At 38.9% G+C, this 27,429-nt stretch overlaps 1 protein-coding gene across 1 annotated transcript in view; it reads left to right on the top strand.

The window, feature by feature from the left end:
- The window catches only part of YWHAQ (tyrosine 3-monooxygenase/tryptophan 5-monooxygenase activation protein theta), a 37,204-nt gene that overhangs the window by 6,330 nt on the left and 3,445 nt on the right, over nucleotides 1-27,429 (top strand). Inside the window, exon 3 of the mRNA XM_032866825.1 lies at nucleotides 25,364-25,487. Coding sequence (XP_032722716.1) covers nucleotides 25,364-25,487 — 124 coding nt within the window. The remainder of the gene's footprint in view (nucleotides 1-25,363; nucleotides 25,488-27,429) is intronic.

The following is a 27,429-nucleotide window of genomic DNA, read 5'->3' as shown; positions in this document are numbered from 1 at the left end:
AGAAGATTCTGTGCATTTCCACCATCAGCAGCAGTCATGGAGAATGGCCATTTCTCCTTATTTCCAGCACAGATAGGTTTTTAAGGCTAACAAAAATCTAGTGACTGGAAGGGTTCAAATTTTACCTCCTTGTTCAGTATTAGAGGTAATGAGAACTACCTTTGTTCTTAGAAAGGGCTAGTTACCGGACTTTTTTTTAAGTCTTGTGTACAGTTTCACTTACAAAATGGTACCATAGCATGGGGTTAGTTAATTCAGGGTGCTTAACAGTTGGGAGATCGGCTTGATCATACTGATATTTTTATGTGATATTTCTCAATACTAGGTTTTGTGTTTAGCTCTAGTTGTTTTCAGAGTAAGAACAAAATGTATCTTTGTACCATTGACTCTCTAGGTATTAAGGAGGGGTGGTAGAGAAGGCATCATTTAAAAGATATGAAAAGAAGAAAAATTATAGTTTATTGATACTTTAAACTCTTTAAACATTGATACTTTAAACTCTTAATCCATATAGGTAAATCAATGGTGAAAGTTTCTTGAATATTTCATGATAAATAATCTGACCATATTTGAAAACATTGTCTGCATGTTGAGGTATTTAAAGAAAAAATGCTGATGATGCTATCTAGGACCTCCAAATAATGGGTGGGGGCATAAATGAAACAAGAGGGTTTCTAAACCAGTACAGGGGGAACTGGCTTCAATGGGAATCCCTTATACTATTCTCTCTCGTGCATATGTTTGAAATTCTCCATAATTAAGAAGGTTTTTCCCTCCTAGAAATTTCACTCCTAAGTATTTACACAAGAGGGATGAAGGGACAGGTCCAGAAAAAGACCTGGACAAGAATGTTTGTGACAGCTTTATTTTAAGAACCAAAAACTGGTGACAGTCCATTAATAGTAAAGTGGGTAAACTGTGGTATATTCATATACTGGAATACTACTCAGCAATAAAAAGGAATGGACTTGATATACACTATGATATAGATGAATTTCAAAAACATGATAATAAGTAAAGGCGGCAGCTGGGCAGAAAAGTACATCATGGGGGCACCTGGGTGGCTCAGTTGGTTAATTGTCTGCCTTCAGCTCAGGTCATGATCTCAGGGTCCTGGGATAAAGCCCCCCATCGGGCTCCCTACTCAGCAGGGAGTCTGCTTGTCTGCTTCTGACTCTCACTCTGCCACTTCCCCCCTCCCCCGTCGCTTCTGTGCGAGTGTACTTTCTCTGAAATAAATACAATTTTTTTTTTTTTAAGTACATTATGGGGATGCCTGGGTGGCTCAGTCGTTAAGCATCTGCCTTTGGCTTGGGTCATGATCCTAGGATCCTGGGATCGAGCCCCGCATCCAGCTCCCTGCTCAGCTGAGAGACTGCTTCTCCCTTTCCCATACCCCCTGTTTGTGTTCCCTCTCTGGATGTGTCTGTCAAATAAATAAAATCTTTGACAACAACGATGAAAAGATAAAAAGTACGTCATGTAATTTCATTTATATGAAATTCTAGAGCAAGCAAAAGTAGTCCATGCGTGAAAAGTCAGAAGAATGGTGGCCTCTCTAGGGATGGAGGCAGAGATTGACTTGACTGGAGGGAATGTAATGTTCTTTATGTTGGTATGGGTTTGAGTGCCACTGGTGTATGCATTTGTGAAAACTCACCAAATGTACATCTAACGTTTATGCCTTTCACTTTATTCAAATTCTGCTTCAAGAGGGAAAAAAAAAAAAACAAACCAGTGATGCACATACTGGTGTGTTCAGTTTACACGAAGACTTAACAGATGGTTGGGTATGTGATAAAGCAAGTGTGGCAAAAGGTTAATAGTAAAGTCTGGGTGGTGGGTATAGGGGTGTTCACTGTAGCTGGTGGTAGCCATGAATTAAGGATTTGACATTTTACACTGCTGTGATGGACGGTCTTTAAAACCTCTGGCAAGTAAACAGTGAAATTTAGGTCTTACTGATGTCAAGATACGAGCATGTATATAGAAAGGTATCAGTATCCACCTCAAAGAAAGGACTGATAGATTTGGCACCAAAGCTTTTGTTTTATTTGGCGATGAATGTTAATTAGATTGATGGAGTTATGGGTTACAGTGCAAGACTTACCTAATTGAGTATTGGTCAGTGTTTTTTGTGGCAGTGTCTTTTTGTCTTTGTTTTGTTCTTAGTAAACTGTGTGCCCAGTGTGGTGCTCGAACTCACCACCGCAAGATCAAAAGTCCTGTGCTGGCTGAGCCAGCCAACCCTACCTCTAGGGCAGTGTTTTTCAAACTTATTGGACTCAAGAGACATCTTTACAAACCTAAAAATATTGTGGAGCCCGAAAGCTTTTGTTTGTATAGATTATACCTGTAGATGTTTACATTAATAGAAATTAAAAGTGAGAATTTTGTAAGCCATTTAGAATGCATTTGGAGTAATAAACTCATTAGAAATTAACATACTGTGTGGCTTTAAAAATTGTGGTGAAATAGGGGAGCCTGGGTGGCTCAGTTGGTTAAAACCTCTGCCTTCAGCTCGGCTTATGATCTCAGGGTTCTGGGATCGAGCCCCGCATTGGGCTCTTTGCTCAGCAGGGAGCCTGCTTCCTGTTCTCTCTGCCTCTGTCTCTGCCTACTTGTGATGTATCTGTCAAATAAATAAATAAAATCTTTTTAAAAAATTGTGGTGAAATATACATAACCTAAAAATTTACTATTTTAAGTGTATAGTTCTGGGGCATGAAGTACATTTACTTTGTGCAACCATCACCACCGGCCATCTCCAGAACTTTTTCATCTTCTCCAACTGAACTCCTTATTCTCCCCTTCTGTCAACCACCATTCTCCTTTCCATCTCTAAATTTGACTACTCTAGATTCCACTTCTACTCTAGATTCCACTTCATATAAGTGGAATAATAACTTTTAAGAGAAAAGTAAATAGCGGTGTTGCTTTACGTTATGTCTATTGCAGTATCCCATCTCTTACAGCTTCTGGAAAACTCCACTCATCTAACAGCGACCGTGAAAGAGCAAATAGCATCTTAATATTGTGAAAATGGTTTGACTTCATGCCTCTTCCCCAAAGAGTGCAAGAGAGACTCCTAAAGGTCCCCACACCACACTTTGAAAATTGCTACTCTGTGGGGATTCTGCATTGAAACTTGCTAATCATCATCATCACCAGGTGTTGGAGCAGTTTTCTGAGTAGTTGTCATTCATTATGTGGTGATAATGAAATTTGTAAAGCCTCCTCCCTTCTCATTGCCCCATCCCTTCATCCCTCAAATTATTTTAAGAATATAGGTTTGGGGACCAGGAAAAGTCACAGACTTGGTAACAAAGAAAAAGGAAAAGTTGATTTTAGATATCGAGTAATAAGAGTCCCTATTCCTGAAAAAAAATTAAAGAACTGGTATGTTGGAATGACTTCTGCTTCCTTGTATTGAGAATGGTAGTAAAATATTAAGATGATCTCTCTTTTTACTCCTGAGTTACCAACCCCAAAATAGAGTTGGCATGAATGAAATATGTAGGTAATGATCTTTTGCAGTTGGTTTCATTTAGGTGTGAAAGTTACAAAGCTTTTGGAGATAGGTCTGCTATTAGCACGACTAAAGACTGAAGCATCTCAAGAAAACTTGTCTTTCACACAGATCTTCACTATCTATTTCACATATTCTGTTCACATGAGCTGTTTTCCATGATCTTTTTGTCCTCTGGACCTTTTACTCCAATTGGATTTGGTAATAAACATGTCTCATGTATTATCCTTAGTTTACTAACTTTAACTGTGAGCATTCCTTCCCTCTCCTGTATGTTTATGTAGGCTTTACTTGGAGAAGTGGGGTACAGGTGGTAAGAACATAAGTCTAAGGGCTTTTTTTTTTTTCTTTTTAAGGTTTTATTTGTTGGAGAGAGAGAAAGGAGAGAGAGAGAGCACAAGCAGGGGGAGCAGCAGGCAGAAGGGGAAGCAGGTGTCCCACTGAGCAAGGAGCTTGATGCAGGACTCTGGGATCATGACTTGAGCCACCTAGGCACCCTGACTATAAGGGCTAATATAAATTTAACGTAAATGCTTTTTTCTTAAAGGACGGTCTTAGATCACTATTTATAAATGTCTGGGTAACCATGCGAAACAAGTGGGGAAGTAAGTGAAAATGCTTTAAAACTAATGATACTGATGTTTAGATTAGACTTTTTACCGGCCAAGATGCTCTTGCTGGCGTTACTCAACTCGTATTAGTACTCCCACTTTCCATATTGTTTTGCTCATTCACCAAGCAGCATTACTTGAATATGCTCAGAAAAGTTTTGTTCTTTAAAGGACTACAGTATTAGACACATATATATCAGCAGGTGTCATATATATGTATATAGAGCTATACACACACACACACACACACAGAGCATTCTGATCTTTCAGCTTGGTACTATTTCCAAGTATTTAACAATATATTTTATTTATTTATTTATTTATTCAAGGATTGGTTTAAAAAAGTACTCTGCACCCAGCGTGGGGCTTGAACCACAACCCCAAGATCAAGAGTCACACGCTCCATCGACTGAGCCAGCCAGGCGCCCCAGCAATATATTTTTTAGATCTTCCATGCACTTGTTCCCCTGTCATAATTTGATGCACTAGGCATGAGGTTAGAAACGTTATGGTTAAGGGTTTATGCATCCTTTAATCAGAAAATACTTTAGATTATTCAAAGGCTCATTACAGAGACCAGGTATTGGTTCTTGGTGATGTCATAAACTTAAGAGTTTGGCATGATTGAGTGTCCAGTTAATATAATCATGCTATATGAAAGTTATTATTAATGTAATTTAGTTTTTACTGTATTTAATTTTTAAATAATAATTAAACATCCAGGGACTGTCTTTTGAAGTGGGAAATGGTGCTATGTTGAAGTGACTTCAAATGGAGATGGGACCCTTTATCAGATACTGATTTTCCCCAGGAAGTTTTTATTTCTTCCTCCTTCCCCATACCTGCCAAGATATTTGAAGTAGAAGAAAACTTGGGAACCATTTAATTAGAGACATTATCAGGAGAATAACAACTTCAGTCAATGGGGGAAGGAAGTAAAGGAGTGTGCTTTGGTTGTGTTCAATGGCAAAGTTGAAGAGTAAAGAAAATACTTAAATAGTAGTGTTTATTTGTTTGGCAAATATCTTTTCATATCCAAGTTTGCATTTCATTTATTTTGTACAGAGATGAGCTTTGTCAAGAAAATGACATTTATTTTTGTATTATTTCTTGTTACAATTTTTTATCTTTAATTATTACTGTGTTTAAATATGCTGAACAAGGTGCCTGCTTGGCTCAGTTGGAGGGGTGGCAACCCTTGATCTGGGGCTTTAGTTCGAACCCCATGTTGGATATAGAGATTACTTAAAAATAAAATCTTTTAAAAAATAGATTAATATATAGTGTGTGCAGAGTAACCTGGTGTAGTTTGAATAACTAAGGAGGCTGTACCTCTGTTTTATTTATAACCAGCTGTACATTCTTAGGAAGAAAAAAGGTGATCCTCTTTATGTAGATATCAAAAAAACCCTCTTTGTGATTCATTTTTGTCTGACACAGACTTCTGAGAATTTCTGCTTTTAATGTAAATGGCCTGACAGAGGTTTATAAAACTTATTTCGGCTATTGATGGAAATAGTTTCCTTTCAGTTTTCTTTGAAGATACCAAAGCAGCATATCCCCGAATCTTGAGTCTTTGGAGGACCTACTAAGAATTGTTTTAAAATATTTTTCTATAGGAGGCTCTTGGCTGGCCCAGTTGGTAGAACATGCAACTCTTAATCTTGGGGGTCGTAAGATCAAGCCTAATGTTGGGCATAGAGCTTACTTAAAAAAATAAAATAGCACCTGGGTGGCTCAGTAGGTTAATATCTCAGGTCATGATCCCAGGGTCCTAGGATACAGTCCCATACTGGGCTCCCCGAAGCAGGGAGTCAGCTTCTACCTCTGCTCCCTCCCCGTACCTGCACGCATGTGCACGCGCTTATTGTGCACAGAAATAAAAGCATTTTTTTTTAAATAAAATAAAACACATTTTTCCATAAGATATAATACTGTCTTTCCTGCGGTAGAATTTATGATTAGAGAGTTTATGGGGAAAACAGGATTGAAGGGATGATGGAAGTTAAAAATTAATCTCTAAAACTCTAAACAGTTTTAATTTAACAAGGGTTCTCTGATCATCTGATCCTGTGTGCTACTATTGTTTGTTGTTTTTAAATATTTCCTAAAATAAGACAAAGACAATGCATTCAAAATTTTAGTGATATTTTACTTATATTTTAAAGTCATTATGAGTGCTATACAAGTAATCCCTTTTTTCCCTATTCTTCCTGTAAAGAAACTTAATGATCTTCCTCTAGTTTCAAAGAAATGCTTACAAAATAGTTTGTCTTGTTGCAGATACTCTTTATATTAGAGAAGTTTCTTTCTCCACTGTCTTTATTTAATGACTTGGGAGTATCAGTTCATATTTATCTTTTTTTTTTTTTTTAATTAAACTCCATGCCCAGCATGGGACTTGAACTCTTGAAGCCAAGAGATCAAGTCTTATATACTCTATTGACTGAGCTAGCCAGTTGTGTTAATTAAATATAACTCAAATACTCTAAAATTCACCTATTTAAAGTATATGATTCAGTGGTTTTTAGCATGTTCACAAAATTGTGCAGCGCCACTATTACCTAATTTATTTTCATCATCACAAAAATCCTATGCCCATTAGCAGTTATCCTCCCTCCACTTCCACCAGCCCCTGACAACTACTAATTTACTTTCATTCTCTGTAGATTTTCCTATTCTGGAATTTCATCATATAAATGTAATCATACACTCTATTATCTGTTTTGACTTACTGTAATGTCTTAAAGATTCATCCATGTTGGGACGCCTGGGTGGCTCAGTGGGTTAAGCCTCTGCGTTTGGCTTGGGTCATGATCTCAGGGTCGTGGGATGGAGCCCTGTGCCGGGTGCCCTGCTCAGCGGGGAGCCTGCTTCCTTGCCTCTCTACCTACTTGTGATCTCTCTCTGTCAAATAAATAAAATCTTTTAAAAAAAAAAAAAAAAGATTCATCATGCCTTTTTATGCCTGAATAATATTCCATTGTATGGATGTACCACATTTTTTATCTAGTCATCTGTCTTTAGACATTTGGGTTGCTTCCATCTTTTGACTATTTGAAATAATGCTACTATGAGCATTCATGTACCCTTTTTTTTTTTTTTGAAAAATTTTTAAAGATTTTTATTTATTTATTTATTTTAGAGAAAGTGAGTGCGTGAGTGGGGGGAAAGGTAGAGAGAAGCAGAGAGGGAGAGAGAGATGATCTCCAGCTGACTTGTTGCCAAGCACAGAGCCTGACATGGGGCTTGATCCCATGACCCATGAGATCATGACCTGAGCCAAAACCAAGGCTTAACTCACTGGGCCATCTAGGTGCCCCTGAGATTTTATTTTTAAGTAATCTCTGTACCCAACGTTGGACTCAAGCTCACAACCCTGAGATCAGGAGTCACATGCTCCACCAACTGAGCCAACCAGGGGCCCTCCAGGTACATGTTTTTGTGTGGACATCTTTTCGTTCTCTTGGTCTTATCCCTGGGTCATATGATAACACTGTTTAGCTACTTGAGAAATTGCCAGAGTGCCTGCACCATTTTAAATTTCCACTAGAGTTCCAGTATCTTACATCCTCACCAACAGTCATAGTGGATATGAAGTGCTTTTGATTTGCATTTTCTAGATGATTAATCGATGTTATGCACATTTTCCTATGCTCACTGTCAACCTTTGTAGAATTGTCAATTCAAATCCTTGATCATTTTTTTAATTGGGTTGTCTTTGTTGGGTTGTAATAGTACTTTATATATTCTGGATACCATACATTTATCAGTTATATAATTTACAAATATATTCTCCCATTCTGTAGGTTGTCTTTCACTTGCTTGATAGTGTCTTTTGAAACACGAAAGTTAATTTTGATGAAGTCCAACTTAACTTGTTTTCTTCGGTTGCTTGTGCTCTTGGTGTAATATGTAAGGAACCATTGTCTAATCCAAAGTCACAAAGATTTACACTTAGATTTTCATCTAATATTTATAACGTCTTAGGTTTTACATTTAGGTTTTTGGTCCATTTTGAGTCCGTTTTTGTATATGGTGGGAAGAAAGGGAACCAACCTTCGTTCTTTCCATGTGGCTATTCAGTTGCCTTGCACCAGTTGTTGAAATGTTAATTAGTATATCCTTGATCTGCAATTCTTAGCTTATGGAAAAATAATCAAATGGTTTGGCATAAAAATTCACTTAAGGAAAACTTGTGGCTGCACCATACTAATGCTCCAGCCAATTGTTTGCCCAAAACACTCTGGAGCTTGTTTCCATCCCTCTGCTTACTGCTATTCTCACGTGTACAGCTTTCCGTCTGCTGTTTTTGTATGTTAAAATCACACGTGTCCTGCAAGATAATTTAGGTGCCCCTGCACTTGTTCCATAGTCAGTTACAAGTTATAGCTTATTAATACTTTCCCATCTGTTATCTTACACTATTCTGCATGCCATTATCGATAAATGAAATGTGTTTACTTGTATGAGAACTGAGGCCAGTTAGCTGTGAACTCAAATTCAACTTGTCTAGAAAAGTGCTCTTTGGGGTGCCTGGGTGGCTCAGTGGGTTAAAGCCTTTGCCTTTGGTTCAGGTCATGATCTCAGGGTCCTGGGATCGAGCCCCGCATCGGGCTCTCTGCTCAGCGGGCAGCCTGCTTCCTCCTCTCTCTCTGCCTGCTTCCTCCTCTCTCTCTGCCTGCTTCTCTGCCTACTTGTGATTTCTGTCAAATAATAAAATCTTTAAATAAAAAAAAAAAAAAGAAAAGAAAAGTACTCTTTCCGTTTCCACTGCCTTTGTTGTAAAGCCTCCTACAGACCCCATTCTTCGGAAATCCTCTCCTTTCTCTGGATTCTCTTGTGTGGAAATAGGGGCAAACTGGGGCCTTACATAACCATGTTCTTCAGCTAGAGCAGCTGCCTTTTATCTCTTTCGATACATGCTTCTATTGCTTTAAAAAACTTGGGGGAGGAGATAATCACTGACTGTTAGAATTTTGTAACTATACCATGTCAGGAGGAGTCCAGGTTCCTGAATGGGACTTAGAAGCTCTTTAGCCTCTTTTCTCAATCTTCCTTCCCTCTGCTCCAGCCACAAGGAACTACTTCCTGCTCTATATTGTGAACTTCTTACCTTTGTAATTCTTTCCCTTGTGTAAGAATGTGTTGTTCTATTAATGTAACATTTTCTTTCTCACCAAGTCTTGTCCTGAGGCAAAATTCCGTATGGTTTGGAGTTTACCTATGTCCTGAGTTCCTCTTGTGGCTGCCCCCAAAATAAATTGCAACCAATTCAGATCAGTATTGGTAAGCTTTAAGGGTATGTGAGAACAAGGACTTCATCTTTCTTTTCTCCTCTCTATACTATAAGCACTACTTTATTTTTCAAGGTTATTTTTTGTGCTGTACCCAGTAGTTCAGTTGAATGTAATCAGTCAACCATACAAATTTAGTTCCAAATGCAGAATGATTTTCTTACCACAGTTTCTTTTTCTTTTTTTTTTTTTTAAGATTTTATTTATTTATTTAACAGAGATCACAAGTAGGCAGAGGCAGGCGGTGGGGAAGGGGGGGGCAGGCTCCCTGCTGAGCAGAGAGCTGATGGGCAGGACCCTGGCATCATGATCTGAGCTGATGGCAGAGGCTTTAACCCACTGAGCCACCCAGGCGCCCGTTTACCACAGTTTCTTAAATTCCTTTTGACTCTGTTCTTCCCTTTGTGCCCTGTAACAGGGCTGGTAGACTAGAGCACTATGTATGCGTTTGTGTGTGTGCGTGCTTATGTATATATTGCAGAGATAATTATATGTGGTATAGCTTAGCCACAGATGGAAAAATTAGTCTGCAAATAATTATATAATTTCTGTAATGTAGAAATGGCTTAATCCAATTTGTCATAGACTTAACAAAAGACAAAGTTTATATGAAAGTATACTGGTATTTTGCTAGTGTAAGCTCTTACCTTTTTTTCGTAGTTTTTCTAGGATATCTCAAAACTTGACCCATACACCAAGTTAGCAAGGCAGTTTTAACCTGTTTTTAATTACTAGAACAGCTTTCTATTAGGTATCAGGATATCTGTCAGTACTAAACTTACAATTTGACTTCCTGTTTTGTTTTGTTTCCTTTTAAGGAAAACTTGTTTTTTCACTGTCATTTTTCTTTTTCTTTGCAAATCAGTGGCTAGAGTAGTTTCTGGATACCAGTAAATTGCAAGTTCTCTAAGGGGAAGGAAGTATAGACATTGGTATTAGCCTTGGTTCTTTTGGTAGCACTGATCTGTAAATGTTGGTATCTTGTGGTTGTGTATGTGTAATTGTTTTTTTGTACAGATTGACAAATTTAGAAAGTAGTGTTGGTACTACTAGTTGGGTGTCTTAAACTGTCCTTCCAAACCTGCATATCTTGGCCAGAGAGTTAAGAATCTTTGAACAGAGAGTCTTAACATCCCTGTCTTGCTGTTAAGACCACTAATACCCACCTGCTAAAATGTGAGGACATACAGCAGACAGGTCAGAGATAAAGGACTGGGCATGACATTTGTTTCTCATATCTGGAATTGGGTCAGCTGCTTTGTGTGAAGTAAGGGTACAGGGACAGTGATTTTCTTTGATACTGGCACATGGGAGTTCATAGACACCCCTATATGTGTTAGAGTCTTAAACTCTTTGGTATGTGTCTTCAACACCGTAGTCATAACAGCTCTGTAGCTGAGTTGGAAGATAGGATGAACATTCTATACAAGAGCATTTTATTCGTTTTGGGTTTTGTGAAGTACTAATTGTTGAGGGGAGCAGAGGGAGTGCTCTGTGTCATAGAAAGGCCATCTTCGCCTAATATTCTCAGTAAACTTTGCTTTGCTGCCCAGCCCTCCCCACCCCCCCGCCCAAATGGGGAGGAGGCAGAGAAATAGATAAAGCTTTTTTCTCTCTTACTGAATATTGAGAGCCCTGGATTTTTTTTTTTCTGCCTTTCCTCTCTGCTTATCATGTGATGATTTTTTTTTAAGCTCTTTACTTTCTTTTGCCCACAAAAATAATTAACCACTTGATTGTATGAACTAATCTGGCTTTTTTATTTTTGTTATAACTAGAGTAGCACATACCCCTTTGGGTCTGAAGAATCCATATTTATTCTCTAACCATGATGACAATTTATCATGACACAGTAGTCATATTGATTTGTAAATTTGACAAATATCCCAGCCAGTGTTGAATTTTAGGTCTTTGTTACCTTTAGAATTACGTTTCAGAAGTTTGAACATAAATGGTGGTTTTTAGTCTAACACTAACACTAACAATTCTTTCTCCCAGGAATGCACATGCACATTCATGAATACCCTGGAGTTGTATGAATTTTAATAAGTAGCAACTATTGCTGTAATGGCCTAATAACACTTTTTCAAGGATTCCCCCACTGCCACCAATGTCAGGATAAGGAAGAATTCGTTTGTTTGACAGGGGTGCCAGATCACTAAAACAACAGTAGTGTACAGTTACGGTCCAGGATTTGTCCCCTTAGATGGGCTCCACATCTAATATGTTGGTCCAGTGAGAGTGGAACTGAGAGTATGATGGTCTAGTCATGTTTATTGCCTACAGATACATTTACAGGAGGAATCGAATTTAGCATTTGGAAATTGGTGAGCATAGAAATCCAACAAAGGCAATAGTTGGATAATCTTAATGACTCATTACTCTGACACCTGCTGCATTCGGCTTCTGTAGAGGTAATCTGCTGTTACTGTGTTAGTGGACTGTGTTCGTGGACCTAAGTACCATCTCCTCAGAATAGTGCTAGAGATTACTCCCGTGTTTGCTTTCGCACTCCCCCCAGTACTTGTGTTGCCAGCTTCTACTGCACCACTTGCTGGTACACTTTCCTTCCGGCATTCGGGAGGCACCTCATCGGTGCTCCGTGCTCTCCCTCTGTGGAAGGAATGGTAAAGGTCGCGCATCAGTCAAGACAGTGTTACCCAGTATATATGATACACTGGGGAAGGTGGATTTTTCTCCCAGCTTCACCCTGCTCGTGCGATGGCAGAGGGGATGAATATCTCTTTACCATTTATGTGAGTTGGAGGCTATAGGTCAGAGTCTGATTCTGGAGGATGATGATGTGTGAGCCTAGAAATTTATTCTTTCTTTAACCAGCCCTTGGGATTTTTAAACAGGGGATTATTAACAAACCCAGAATGGAATTTAAGGTTAATCTGGCAGCAGGGTATAAAATGGATTAGAGAGAGAAGACCGCTAAAGCCTGGTAGATCAGTTAGGTGATTGGATTAGTTGAGGTGAAATGATATGCTTAACTTGGGTAATAGAAATAGGAATGAGACTGAGAAGATAGATCAACTTACTGTTACAGAGGCAGGATCAGTAGGGCTTGACATCAGGTGGTGGGATGGGGAAAGGAGAGTGAAAGTCAAAAGCATTGCTGATGGCTTTGGGTAGCTAGGAGAGGGAAGAGGATGGTGGAATAGTAAATAGAAATAAGGAATGTAAGTATAGAAATAGGTTTGGAAATAAATTTATTTCTGTTGAAGGCATATTGAGATCTAATAGAAAATCATTTACAAATGTACGAGGATACTGAACTATGTAACGCTACAGAGAAGTTGGGAGTGTGAATGGATTGCCGGATGGGTTGTATTACCTCCCTGAGTTTCCTGCACTTCAGAGTACGACCTTTATCCTTGTGGATTCAAACACACTGTGTGGTTGCGGGGGCTGGTTCAGGGGTAGATCTCAAACAGTCAAGATGATGTGACTGGTATATAAAACCAAGAACATTATTCGTTTAGAGTAAGGGATAACTAGCACAAAACTTGGCAGTACGTGTGTTGGCATGACCAATATGTTCTCTTTCAGTAGGCAGATAGACTCACACAGAAATCAGATCATCAGGAAGTTGTTTAGTAAATGTGGCCTCATGATAAGGAATTCTGTGGCTGTTCAAATGTGTAATGGCCATGATGTCCACAGCAGGGCATGCGTTTGCCAGTGGGTTGATGGACTGTGGCTTACACTCCTTGGGCTATATATTGGATTGTTTTCTTCATCCTCTTCTGTTCCATGTCTCTTTCTGTTCTGATTGAGTAATCCTTATTTTTAAAGTATATTTATTTTCCATTATGTCAGATTATAGTCAAGTCTTGCATTTTTATTAATTTGCTATACAAATTTTCGTATATCAAAACTAGACAAAGTCTTTTCCTTCAGTGGGTTACAGTTCAGGAGAGGAAGATGTCCCAGAGTATACCATGCTTATCGTCTGAGGTTTCCAAGTGAAATCTGGACTTGGATAAAATTACATCCATGGGTTTGAGTCGCTGAATATCAGAGGGCTAGGGGAGTAAGGCCAAAGGAAACATCAGGATGATACCCAGGTTTCTAACCTAAGGCAACTGAGTGCTTTTTCTAAGAAAAATTGAGTAGGGGAGGAGAGTCAACACATTGTGTTCACAAGGCAAATTTTATTTTTTAATGAGTAAAGTTTAAAGTCCCAGTGGCCCATCCAGGGTGGTGTGTGTGTGTGTGTGTGTGTGTGTGTGTGTGCGCGCGCGCGCGCGCACAAGTGCATGTGTTGAGGAGCCCTCAGTCTAGTGTGTGAGAGAAAGATGTGTGTGTTGGTATATGTTCTTTGAGGTCTATGTACCAAGCAGTATTCTGAGTAATTTGAATTGATTCACTTAATCTTCACGACAGCCCAGTGAAGCAGTAGTGATTGGCACTAACTGTTTTATAGATGAATAGACTGAGGTACAGAACTGTAGAGCAGACTGCCCCAGTGAGCAAGGGGCAGATTTCGGAGTCATTAACCTGTAGATACTGGTTAAAGTCAGGCCAATAAATACCTGAAATTAATCTACACCTTGTTAGTTACTTTAAAGTGGATGTGAACTATTGAAGTATTTGAGATTCTAGATTATTCTAATGAAACATTTCTTCCTGACAGCAAATTTTCATAGTCCTCAGATTTTTGAAAGTCCAGTCATAAAGGCAGACACTTGTTTAAAAAAATTAATATACTTAAAAATGTAGATAATCCTCTAAAAGAGGGTTGGGGGGGACGCCTGGGTGGCTCAGTTGGTTGGATGACGACTGCCTTCGGCTCAGGTCATGATCCCGGAGTCCCGGGATCGAGTCCCGCGTCGTCGGGCTCCCAGCTCCATGGGGAGTCTGCTTCTCCCTCTGACCTTCTCCTCTCTCATGCTCTCTCTCACTGACTCTCTCTCAAATAAATAAAAATAAAATCTTTAAAAAAAATAAAAAATAAAAGGTTGGGAGACACATGTCCTTTTACAGCCAACTCAGTTCTTTGCACATACTACGTTTGAGAGAATTTCTGTATTTCTAGGTAATCTGAAATACTACCCACTACACACATTATGTATCACACATGTATTGTTATTCAGAATCTTCACAATAATTCTGTGTTGTTACAGTTTTAGGAGTGTGGAAACTTCACAGATTCAGACCAGGAATTTTTCAGTTACTTGAAATTTTAGTTACTGTAATTATTCTAATTGGTGCCTTCTCTTTTATTCCATTACTTCTTCCTTCCCACTCTAAAAGGGTTCTTTCAGTATAGGTCTGAGTGGGAACTTCTGTCTTTGTCTGGATAGATAATTTATTTTGCACCTGATTTTTATGTAGTACTTTTATTGGTTAAAGAATTGCAGCTGACAGTTGCTTTTCTCAGCGCTTTGAAGATACTTGTTTTCGGATGAAAAATCAGTCGTCAGTCATATTGTTGTTTCTTCCTTTATAGGTAACGTGTCATTTCTCTGGTTGCTTTTAAGAATTTTCTTGTCTTTGGCATTCTTCAGTTTTACCATGATGATCTAGGTATGAATTTATTTTTATTTTCTCTTTCTTGGGATTCAGTGTATGTTTCTACTCTGAAGATTATTGTCTTCTCTACTATTACTGGGAGAGCCTCAGCCTTACTCCTGCATTCATGTATAGCATCTCTTCCTCATTCTTTCTCTTCTCTCTAGAATTCCTTTCACGTATTATCTTAAACATCTTTTTTTTTTTTTTCTTGAGACAGTAAGACAGAGTGCGAGGGGAAGAGGGAGAGAGAGAATCTTAAGCAGATTCCATGCCCAGCTCAGAGGCTGACCCAGGGCTTGATCTCATGACCCCAAGACTGTTACCTGAGCCAAAATCAAGAGTTGACGCTTAACAGATAGCGTCACCCAGGCGCTCCTAAACATCATATTTTAGACCTCTATTTGCATCTTTAGACTTACACATAATTTTTTCATCTTGTTAGTTATTTGTTCTGTGTTCTGATTAGTTTCTTAAAATGGGCCTTTTATTTTTACTAATTTTCTCTTTTAATTCTAAAAACCTTTTCCCCTCCCCCCTCACGTCCAGACTGCCTTTTAAAAAAAATTTATTGTATCATGTACTTCCCCCTAGCTTCTTATTCCTTTTTTTTTTTTTTTAATCTTTTTTGGTTATTTTAATCAAATAAAAGTGTCAGACTTCTACAAAAACAAAGAGAATGTTCTAATAACTCATAACCCAGCTTCGGCAATTATGAATTGGGTTTTCTTTATATCCCCCCCCCCAGAAACACCCCTTACCACCCACCCCTCTTTTGAAGCTAGTCCTGGGCAGCAGCATCTGTTTAATCCGTAACTACTAAAATGTGTATCTTTAATCATTTTTAACATGCTTATTTTATGTTTTGTTACACACTCAGTTTCTGAGTTCTTGGGTACTAACCTCTTGTTTGCGTGCTACTCCCTCATGGTGGGTTTGTTATTTTTAATAGCAGGGATGTCATTTTTTCCATGGAACTTGTGTGTGTCTCGGATTGTGGAAGCGTCTTTGTGGCGGTTTGGCGATTCGTTTCTGCGGGCACACTAGGCTTTGGCCCATTTCTACGTACACGTTTAGCTTGTGGACTCACGCGTCACGTATGGACTAAAACCTGAATAGCACCTGCACGGACACGGGTTCAGGTCTCTTTGTTGTGGGAGACTCTGCCCATGGGCCGCAAAGCCCAGGAAATAGTTTTCTTGCTATTTCTCAGCAGTGACAGACGGAAGTTTTTCTAGGCCCCTATTCCCTGCACACACCATTGTCATTGTTATGAACTGGCACTTTTAGCTCTTTGTTTTGTCTTCCTGTCCAGCACCTCAGATCTCCCTTTCTTCTTTTGGAGCTCTGTTACGGTTTTTCTGTTTTATTTGCTTCTCTTTGGGATTTCGTTTATTTTTAGAAGGGAAGGTCTGCTCAGTTTCCCTGTACTGCCAGAATCAGAAAGTCTTGTTTTTGCCCATCTATTTTAAGGTAATGAATCTCAGATTTCTGAAGTACCCCATATTAAATTGATCGAGGTGTGTTCTGTCTCTGTGTGTAGAGGTATTTTTTTCTGACGCACTGCCATGTGGGTAGCGGTTAAAATATGTTACTGTTTGGTGAGGTCAGGTGGACAGCACAGTAAACCTGCATTCAAACTTGTATTTTAGTTAGAAATCTTCTGTTCGTGAATTTTATTTGTGCTCACATTGAATAAGTCCCATTAATTTGTGCTTCTCATATTGGTCAGAAATGTTGGTAATATGATATATAACTTAATATAATAGAAGATATTAATATAATAAATGCCATTTAATTGCCAGTCTTTAAAATACATGAAATTTATATAAGATACATCTGGGAACTGAACTCATATCATGAACTTATAAAGAGTTCCTACAAATCAGTTTAGGAAAATAGCAAATGATGTAGATACAGGGTTAACAGAAAAGGACATACAACTGGTTTTACAACTGGTTTGACTTCATTTATAATAAAACTACAAACAAAACTCTAATAATATATTTTTCCCTTATAGACTGGAAAAAAGAAAAAAGAATGTTTTTTTCTGAGTTCAGAAGATGTTGAGAACTAGGAACATTCAGAACAGTGCCAGTGGGATTGTAAATTGAAAACAGCCTCCAGGGAGGACAGTTTATCCTTAGCATAAAGTGTACATTTGGTCCATTGTGGGAAATATCAAAAGTTGCCTGTTTGGTGGACGACTGTGCAGTCATCTGCGTACAAAGAGGCAGTTATATGGATATGGAACGATCTCAGAGGGGTTATTATATGGAAAAAGCAAGGTATAGAGCAGTGTATAGTATGCGACATGAGGGAGGGAGAACGTGGATTTTTAAATGTATAAAATATCTGGGGAAATGTACAAGAAAGTAGTAATGATGGTTTCCTTGAGGGAGGGGAAGAACTGGATGGCTAAGAACCCAGGGAGAGGAGAGAAGCTTTATCACTTTCGAATTTTCTGTGATGTCCATGTATTATGCATTATTTTAATAGAAACCAGAGTCTTACTGTGCGTCAAGAGAAGATACAGATAAGGAAGGAAGAATCCTTCCCCTAAATCTAAAGATTTTATTTCTTTGAGAGAGAGAGAAAGAGTGTGAGCGCATTGGGGGGCGGTGTGGAGCAGAGGAAGAAGGGTAAGCAGACTCTGTGCTGAGCACGGAGCCCAATGCAGGGCTTCCCTGTTCAATTATTCTTTCAAATAACCCCATCTATAACTAGTATTTTCTGTGTCCTTAACTAAATTAAAATGAAATTAGTAAGTAATATACCTACACATAATTTTAAATATACATTAAGATAATATACACTAAGACTAGTGGGAGAAATAAAAGTAATTTGTAGTAAAACAATATGTATTTCCATACGTAAATGTACACATGTCTAAAGTGTAAAGCATAACAAAGTCAGATGTTGCCCCCAAGAATCCCCGTGAGTGCAAGAACCTTCAAATACAGATTCCAGTCTGTACTAGAGTCTCTCCCTCTGCTCCTCCCACCCTCCCCCTCCCTGCACACATGCGCTCTCCCACTCTCTCGTAAGTAAATCTTTAAAAAATAAAAATAAAGGGGCACCTGGGTGGCTCAGTGGGTTAAGCCTCTGCCTTTGGCTCAGGTCGTGATCTCAGGGTCCTGGGATCGAGCCCCACATCGGGGCGCTCTGCTTAGCAGGGAGCCTGCTTTCTTCTCTCTCTCTCTCTCTCTCTCTGCCTGCCTCTCTGCCTACTTGTGATCTCTGTCTGTCAAATGAATAAATAAAATCTTAAAAAAATAAAAAATAAAAAAAAGCTGTTCAGGGGTGCCTGGGTGGCTCAGTCAGTTAAGTGTCTGATTTTTTTTTTTTTTCTTTTTTTTTCTCCAAGCTCAGGTCATGATCTTCAGGGTTGTGAGATTGAGGCCCAAGTTAAGACTCCTTACTCAGCCAGGAGTCTACTTGAGATTCTCTTTCTCCCTCTCCCTCTGTCCTCTCCCCCCAATAAATAAATCTTTTTTAAAAAATAATAAAAAAACAAAAAGTTTTAAAATGTTCAGAGAAAAAACTGTTACTATTAACATGACTTCACCTTCCGTTCTCAGCACATGCCTAAAAATTTTAGCACCTTCTATGCGAATGTTAAGTGGTACAGCAAGAGATTTAGTTCCTTACTTTTTAGTATTGAAACAATGCTCTGAATTATGAATGATGCCTTATCTTGAGAAGGAGTATATATCTTCCGAAGTGGGGTACTTACTAAGAATGAAAGGTTTAGCATTAGTACTACACTGGGACAGCAGGCTTAAGCTGGGGTGGTCCTGGGCTAACCAGGACATACTACTCCTGTGGTACAATTTACTGTTGAAATTTTGTTTGTTTGTAGAGGTTTGGGATTTGATACAAGCTTTTAAGTAAAGGAAGTAAGGACCAGAATAGGCTTTGCAACTTGAGTTTGAACTGTAACTGATCTCATCTGCCATGTGATGTCCGCTAAATCACACAGCCCTTGGGATCTCTCACATTGGTCATTGTTCTCTTATTTCTGAAAAGCTTTACTTCATTCTTTCATTTTTTTAGCTGTCCACCAGAGTTGGAGTTCGAGACTTGGATTCCAAGACTTAATAGTTCTAAATCAGTAAAATTTTTAAATAGTGCAAGAGCTATTAATTGTTCAAGGCATTCATTTTATTAAGGGTAGAAAATATTTCCATGGATTAATTGATGCTGTGAAATCTGATCAACTTGGATCATGTTTTGGGTGATTTGTTGCCTGAAGGCAGCAAATCCTTTATGAGAATCAGCTCTAGCTCCTGTACTTAAAATGGTAATTTCTGAGAATGGAAGGCCTTTGGATCTTAATACTCATTATATATAAAGAAACAGAGTTTTGAGAAGCTGTGATTTGTGACAAGATCAAAAGCTAATGACAGAAGTCACTTTCATGAATGATAATCTAATTTCTAAAATCATACATTCTAAAATAACCTAAAGTTACTCTTGTCCTTTATCTTCGTCTTCTTGGATCCACCCTGTAATTCCAACCTGTCACATGCAGCTTCTGAAATATCCCCCTGGCCCCCCCCAAATCGGGGTGATTATATTTGCATAATTTTTTTCTGGATGAAATATGACCTCCTTCTTGAGTCTTGAGTTTTACTTTGATTTCAGTGTCTTGGATTAATCAACCTGAGCAAGAGACTGTTACTATCTAGAGACTGTTCTTCGTACCTACCATGTCAGTGGCTCTTTGTATTGTATACAGTGCTTAAAGTTGGAGTGTTAGAAGTTTAGCTTTTACCACTCAGTAAATGTTCCAGTTGTTAAATAATTATATTGCCCTCTGCACCATATTCTTTTGTTTGGTTTTGTTTTACTAAGTATATATCTAACGTATAGCCAAATGCTCTTAGATATTTTTGGCTACATTAATCCTTATTTTATAGGGTAGTAATTAGAAATACTGGCTCTAGTTTCAGATTCTGGCTCCATTTAATTAATTTTATGATTTTGGACCTATTTCTGGACTCTAGTGTTTGTTTTTTTGTAATTGTCAGTGGTTGTTTATATGTAAGTGATACAGAAAGTGCTTGATGGGACTTGGCACCTGAAGGACACTGGGATCCTGCTGAGTGAATAGACAGTGAGTTTTTATATGGTAATGTGTGCTGATCAAGCTGATAAGAATATGCAGATGACGATTCGTATATATGCCCTAAAGTCAGAGATCCAGTGTGTTTAATAGTGTTTCATTAGTGAATTTCAGTAAGTTACTAATAGGACAAAGAATATTTTTTGATTCCTTTTGATTATTTTGTTTGTATTTTAAGGCTTTTCATCAGTTAACCTACTCTTCTCAGTAAATCAGTTTATTAAGCTATATAATGAGGGACAGAAGCCAGTTTATTTTGTCTGTAAAACAGAAACCACTTAAATGAATTTAAGGTAAGGTACTGTTTTAGTTTGTTGAATTCCAGGGAATGTTACCATCAAAGCCTGATGAATTGTTCAGCAAAACTGTTGATACTGGGCGCCTGGGTGGCCCAGTCCCTTGGGCCTCTGCCTTGGCTTAGGTCATGAGCCCCGGATCGCGCTCCCTGCTCTGCGGGGAAGCCGGCTTCTCCCTCTCCAACTCCCTCTGCTTGTGTCCTTTCTCTTGCTGTGTCTCTGTCAAGTAAATAAAATCTTTAAAAACAAAGACCAAAGTCCAAAAAACTGTTGATGTGATGGTAGGATGATTATATGCCAAAATAATTCACTCTTAGAGTATGAGTGAAGTTTTGTTTTCTTCCTAGCCTTTTCTCCAAGACATGGGGTTGAAGAGGAATGGTTACTATGACTAAATCTGCATCAATATAAGTGCTTGACATTTTCATTTCTTAATATAGTTCTTCACAGTTTTTCTGGATCAGTTCTCTATTTTTTTTGCCATCCTATCTGTATGAGATTAAGCTTATTCTAAGATCCTTCAGCATCTCTTAAAATGAGCTGTATAGGCACTGATATTTTTTCCTCTGACTTTGCTCAGGTTTGAGTTTCTGTGGTCTAGAACTCAATTATTAGTCCGTCTTGTAATTTGGGCAGTCTTTTTTGTATGACTCTTGGTTTCATCTCAGGTCATGATCTCAGGGGTCATGGGATTGTGCCCTGTGTCGGGCTCCATGCCCAGTGGGGAGTCACCTTGAGATTCTTGAGCTGTCTCTCAAATAAATAAATAAATCTTTAAAAATCTTTTAAAAATCTATGGGGCGCCTGGGTGGCTCAGTGGGTTAAAGCCTCTGCCTTCGGCTCAGGTCATGATCCCAGAGTCCTGGGGTTGAGCCCCACATTGCATCTGTCTCTCTGCTCAGTAGGGAGCCTGCTTCCTCCTCACTCTGCCTGCTTCTCTGCCTGCTTGTGATCTCTGTCAAAGAAATAAATAAAATATTTTTAAAAAAATCTTTAAAAAATCTAAAAAAAAAAGAATGCATCACTTGCCTTCTACCCAAGTGATTGTCTGTGTTGGAGGGAACTACAATCTTAGCTCCCCAAACCTTCCAGGATCATAAAATCTGTGGGCTGAAGATCTACAAAAGGGATCTCATGCTTAATCAACAAGAGTAACACACAGGAGAAATTAGCAGGGGAGCTTTTAGCTGTGTAGATGTGGTTAACAGATTCCCTTTCTCGTGACTTCTTACAAGTGACCTTATGTGGAAAGATTTCTTATCCATACTGAGTTTTTTTAATGATTTTTTTTTTCTGAAGTTGTATACTTAGGCTATATATCTTAAATATTTATAGCCCTTATTCTATCTGGCATTAATAATTAATACTGATAGGGGCGCCTGGGTGGCTCAGTGGGTTAAGCCGCTGCCTTCGGCTCAGGTCATGATCCCAGGGTCCTGGGATCGAGTCCCACATCGGGCTCTCTGCTCAGTGGGGAGCCTGCTTCCCTTCCTCTCTCTCTGCCTGCCTCTCTGCCTACTTGTGATCTCTGTCAAATTAAAATAATAATAATAATAATAATAATACTGGTATTGATACTACTGGATAACAGCCATGATCAATTTGGTAAGACATGAAGCAGAAGACATGAAGCCAGTCTTGTTGGGCTAAAATACACACCTGTGCTACTGATAGCATGTGGAAAGACAGAAGTGTTCTGTAACTGTTGTTTTCCTTCACAACAAGCTAGTGGCGGATGATGAGGAACCACGTGACCTGGCTGGCCCTTCAGGAGGGAAGTGATGTGAAGTCACTTTACAAAAGCCAGTGTTGTCAGTCGTATGGGAAAGGAAGAGTTGAAGCTGGAAAGTAGCTGTAGTTACTAGTGCAATAGCTGTTAAGCAGCTTTCCAAAAATCTTTGCAAGGCCAGGAAGCCATCCTCATGAGCACGCGCACATCTGGCTGTGGGACCGAGGGCGGCAGATAGTGCTAGAATCTCATCTCTCCTCTCACCCCTAGTCCTCACTCCACTCGGGCTTTCTCAGCCTCTTCTCCCACGTTTAATCACAAAGTGCTATGTGTTAAAGGTACCGAGTAGCCTTTTTGTGAGACTAAATGTCTTCTACAGAGTTGGCACCTTTTTGGAGATCCTCTGAGATCTTAACAGACTGACTCACTTGGGAGAAAAAGAAAAGTGAGAGGCACTTTGTTTTATGTTACAGTTCCTCAGTTTGGGTATAAGCAGAGGTGGTGATTACCACAGAATAAATACTGTGTTTGCATCATTTAATACAACTTCTCAGAATCCAGTCTTGTTTGATTTTTCTTTTAAGATAGGGGTGACTAGGGCACCTGGGGGGCTCAGTTGGTTAAGTGCCTGCCTTGGGCTCAGGTCATGGTCCCAGAGTCGTGGGATCAAGCCCCAGGTTGGCTTTCTGCTCATTTGCTTTCTCACACTCACCAATCTCTTAAATAAATAAACCTTAAAAAGAGAAGATAGGGATGACTGTGACTCAGTTTGAGATTTGAGAACAAGTAAACTTTTTGTGGCAGTCTCACTGTTGCCCACCCTCCCTACAAAAATCCTAAATTCAGGTGTTACCCAAAGTAGTTTTTGAATTGAAAATCATCCATGATCGATAAAAATGGTATTCGAGTAAAAAAGTAAAGTTGTACGAATTTCTAAGATTCTGAGAAAGAGTTTCTCAGGTTTATTTATTTGACAGACCGAGATCACAGGTAGGCAGAGAGGCAGGCAGAGAGAGAGAGAGGAGGAAGCAGGCTCCCTGCCTAGCAGAGAGTCTGATGTGGGGCTCCATCCTAGGACCCTGGGAACATGACCTGAGCAGAAGGCAGAGGCTTTAACCCACTGAGCCACCCAGGCGCCCCTCATTTTAATAACTATTTAAAATTGGTGATGTTGAGCAGAAGAAATTCTTACAACCCAATCTTTTGAACCTTGTCTCAGTTAAGAGGATGGTGCTTTGGAGGCATTAGTTTTTACACTTGCTTCTCTTTGGGTGTGGCCCTTACCGACCTCCATTGCTGCGCTCCTGGTCCAGCAGCTTTCCAGACTGAAGCCACAATTTTGCTAAGAGTTTGCCAATTTTATAATATATAGCCTTCAGGGGCTTTGTTAGCTAATTTTAAAATTAAGAATTTTGCCTGAGCTTTATTTAGACTCTTTTAAAATATCTTTATGTAAATTGTAAAAATTAAGAATTTAAAATATGTTTTTCTTTTTTAACATTTTTGTTTATTTTCTTCAAAATAACTTACAGATGTAACCACTGCATTTTGTTTAGGCCATTTTTAGATAAACAACAGGAAAGTTCTTGAGTTACAACTACATTTTCTAAACTTTTCCTTAGCCTTTTTTAAAAGTCTGTAAACAATCTTTTACTTCTTTGGTAATATACTTAAGTGAATTTGAAAGTCTTAACTGAGTTCCTCCAAACTTGTAATTCTGTATCGTAGTTGGTATTTTTATGTAATGTTTAGTTGATAATATAGGGGGCTATTTTTCCAGAACGCAAACATGACTGTCAGTTCCTTGCTTATACTTTGTAACTAGTGTTGCATTGCCTAGATCAGTGCTTCTCAAACTTTGCACCTAGGCAGAAGAGTGGGAGCACCTGGCTGGTTAATCACTAACATTGAGTACTTAACATGCGGAAACTATACCATGCTTTCACATCCATTTATTGGTTTTATTCCCCAAACAAACCTGTAAGGTACAGGTATTAGTATCTTAAAATTTCTATGAGAATTTTATTTTCTTCCATAATATTTTTCATTACAAAACAATTTTTACTTACCATCAAGTAAAATCGATAGTCCAAAAAGATCTCTATCATATTTGACTTCTGTGACTTTTTTGTTTTAAGTAATCTCTACGCCCAGTGCAGGGCTGGAACTCAAAACCCGGAGATCAGGGTTGCATGCCACACTGACTGAGCCAGCCAGGCACCCCTCTTCTGCGACTTTTTATTCTTCTGCACACCTTGTACAAATCCCTCAGTTTGAGAGGCACTAGCTCACTGGTTCAAGGGTACATTTCTTTGAATAAAATAGAGAATGAAGACGTACTTAATTGCTAACCCGATTTTTTCAAATAATTCATTTGACATGACTGTCAGATTGCTCTATGTGTTTCTAGACTGCTTTCTCTTGATCCCTGTACTTACCCTTATTTTGGATGAGCATTGCTTTGCAGAAGACACTGAAAATAGCCCGCCCTGCTCTGGGCCGTGCTGGCTGACTTGTTCTGGGACTTTACTGTTCTTCATACGTGATGTCTTTCCCCAGTCTGAAGTGCCTGGCTGGCTCAGTCAATAGAGCAGGTGACTCTTGATGTTGGGGGTTATGAGTTCAAACCCCATGTTAGGCTTGGAATTTTTTTATACACACACACACACACACACACACACACACACACCCTAAAAAAAAGATGACGGCGCATCCCACTTTCAAACTGCTACAATCCTGCTCTCTCTTCTTAACGAGTCAAATATCCCTTCAGGGACAGCCTGTCTGCGGCAGCCATCACCAGCACAGCCAGATGCTCTCTCTGTGTCGCTTAGACACATATCTCATAATGCCTGGCATATGGTAATGGTGTACTTAACCGCTTTTCTTACTAGACTGTGAGCTCTTTGAGGGCAAGAACTTTATGTTTTCTTTATATCCCCTCTGGCAAATACAGTGCCTGGCCCCCAGCCAGTACCAAGAAATGCTTGAATGGATGGGTGAATAGACTTGACTCTTTCTGTTTAGTGTTTGGTGCAACCCTGACTCTACTATTGGAAACTGTGCCTTGCTATGAGCCAGAGCATTCAACTCATGACAACCACATGGCCCCTGCTCTCAGCCCATGCTTCAAGTCCAAGGCGGTGTGGTTGTAGTTACTGTGGTAGTTAATGATTCAAATGCATATCGTTGTTCTTGTCTGTAATAAAATAGCTTTTAATTAGTACCTGATATTTTATCTTCTTTCTTTCAGGAATTGTTGGATAAGTATTTAATAGCCAATGCAACTAATCCAGAGAGTAAGGTTTTCTATCTGAAAATGAAAGGAGATTACTTCCGGTACCTTGCTGAAGTTGCATGTGGTGATGATCGAAAGCGTAAGTATGTTTGATTTATGGGTGAAGTTGAAAATAAAAAAGGAAGGGAGGATAAGTGAGACACTGTAACAGTAATCTCTGTGTAATCTCTGGGCCCTCTTTAACTTTTTAAATATCTTGAAATCCTAAAAAAAAAAAATCTTGGAATCTTCATAAAAGAAAATTAATAATGTTACCTTAATGTTCTAAAAATAAAAACAGTCTCAATTTACATTATGTGCTGTTTTTGAAAAACTCAAAAGCTCTTTGATAATAATCTGCTAAAATATTATTTAAAAGATGCTTAATCTTGGCAGCCTGGGTGGCTTAGTTGGTTAAGCACCCTCAAGCATCCTACTCTTGATCTCAGCTCAGGTTACAGTCCTGAATTCAGACCCTGCGATGGGCTCCACACTGGCATGGAGCCTACTTAAAAAATAAAAGAGGTTTAATCTTTTATACCTTAGAATTTGGTTCAGCACTTTTGGGGGGGAGGTTCAGCATATTTTTGCCCCCTAGTCATTTGCATATGATTTGAGAGATTGTATTATAACATGGCCCTTTGTATCATTGTACCTTGAAACTTTTTTTTTTTTTTTTTTTTTTTTTTTTTAATTTTGTTTATTTGACAGAGAGCGAGTACAAGTAGGGGGAGCAGCAGGCAGAGGCAGAGGGAGAGAAACAGTCTCCCCACCAAGCAGGGAGCCTGACGCGGGGCTCGATCCCAGAACCCTGGGATCATTACCTGAGCTGAGGGCAGACACTGAATGACTGAGCCACCCAGGCACCCGTGTACCTTGAAACTTAGTTGGAAGTTACAATCAGAATAAAGAAACAGGATGTTGTACTTCTTCTGTTTGACACTGTTATTTATTAACTACTACCTACCTATTTCAAAGGATCATTACATGTACTGCGAATTTTATATAACCAAATTTCTGAGGAAGAGAGGTGAGATGAGAGTATTGCTGGTATATAATTTGTCATAGAAAATATAGACACAGGGAAGAGAATAACTTAATTGCTGGACTGGATTGTAAAAAGAAAATCAAAGTGATTTATTAGCAGTGGACTCCGTCTCCTGGAGTAAGCAGTAGCTGAAGTCCTGTTAAATATTGTGTATGTGCCTGCTCATACTTACAAGTTCTAGGTAGAAGTTGCACCTTATTCCTTATTTCCAGTAAGCTCATTATTCTTGTTTTTAATTTTGCCCCATCCAAAAAGAGTGTGTACTCTCAAGGAGTTACCGTGGCTTCCTGCCCTCACGGAGGTACTAACAAGAGTGGAACAGTTTTATCATCCCAAATACCAGTGTAATTGTGAAGCTATAAAGAAGACACTGTCGTATTCTGCTGTAATAAAATTTGTATACTTAACTTACTAATGCATAATTTCTGTTGTCCTAAAGATAGCAAAGCTGAAAGTGACATATTTGCAAGTCATAGGAATGTCTTTTGAATACTGGGACCATAGTTCCAGCATTAATCTAATTTAACCTTCTCTGGCTCATTGGCATTTCTGTTCCCATCCATAGAATACTCCCAATAGTCTGGGACTCATAGATAGTCTATATTTACAGCCTAGGAGCTGAGACACCTTACTATTACTCATTATAGTATTTCCTTCTATGCGAAACAGCAAGAACTCCTTACTATGTGAGGGCTGTACCAGCTATATTTAGATCAATAAATATGCCATTTCGAGGGAAGAAAATGCACGTATTTATGCTTTACACCATAAAAGGCTAACTTTACATTTCTGTTTGGTCAGTATTTCTAAAGCTGTAATGGGCCAGTGGTCTCATTGAGAAAACCTATTTACCCTTTTGAAAGCATGGGTGGTACAATCAGAGTAGTATTGGTCATACTTACTGAACAGTTTTTTCAGGAAGGTGACATTTTTATTAGGCCAGTAATAAACCTCTGGTCAGAGTAGATTTTCTTCTTTATACTGACACTTTTAT

This window comes from Lontra canadensis, unplaced genomic scaffold (assembly GCF_010015895.1).
Source record: "Lontra canadensis isolate GAN:19392208 unplaced genomic scaffold, GSC_riverotter_1.0 scaffold32, whole genome shotgun sequence".
In the NCBI taxonomy this organism is placed as follows: domain Eukaryota; kingdom Metazoa; phylum Chordata; class Mammalia; order Carnivora; family Mustelidae; genus Lontra; species Lontra canadensis.
The sequence above is the reverse complement of the archived record's forward strand: the minus strand, read 5'-3'. Positions and strand labels throughout refer to the sequence as shown.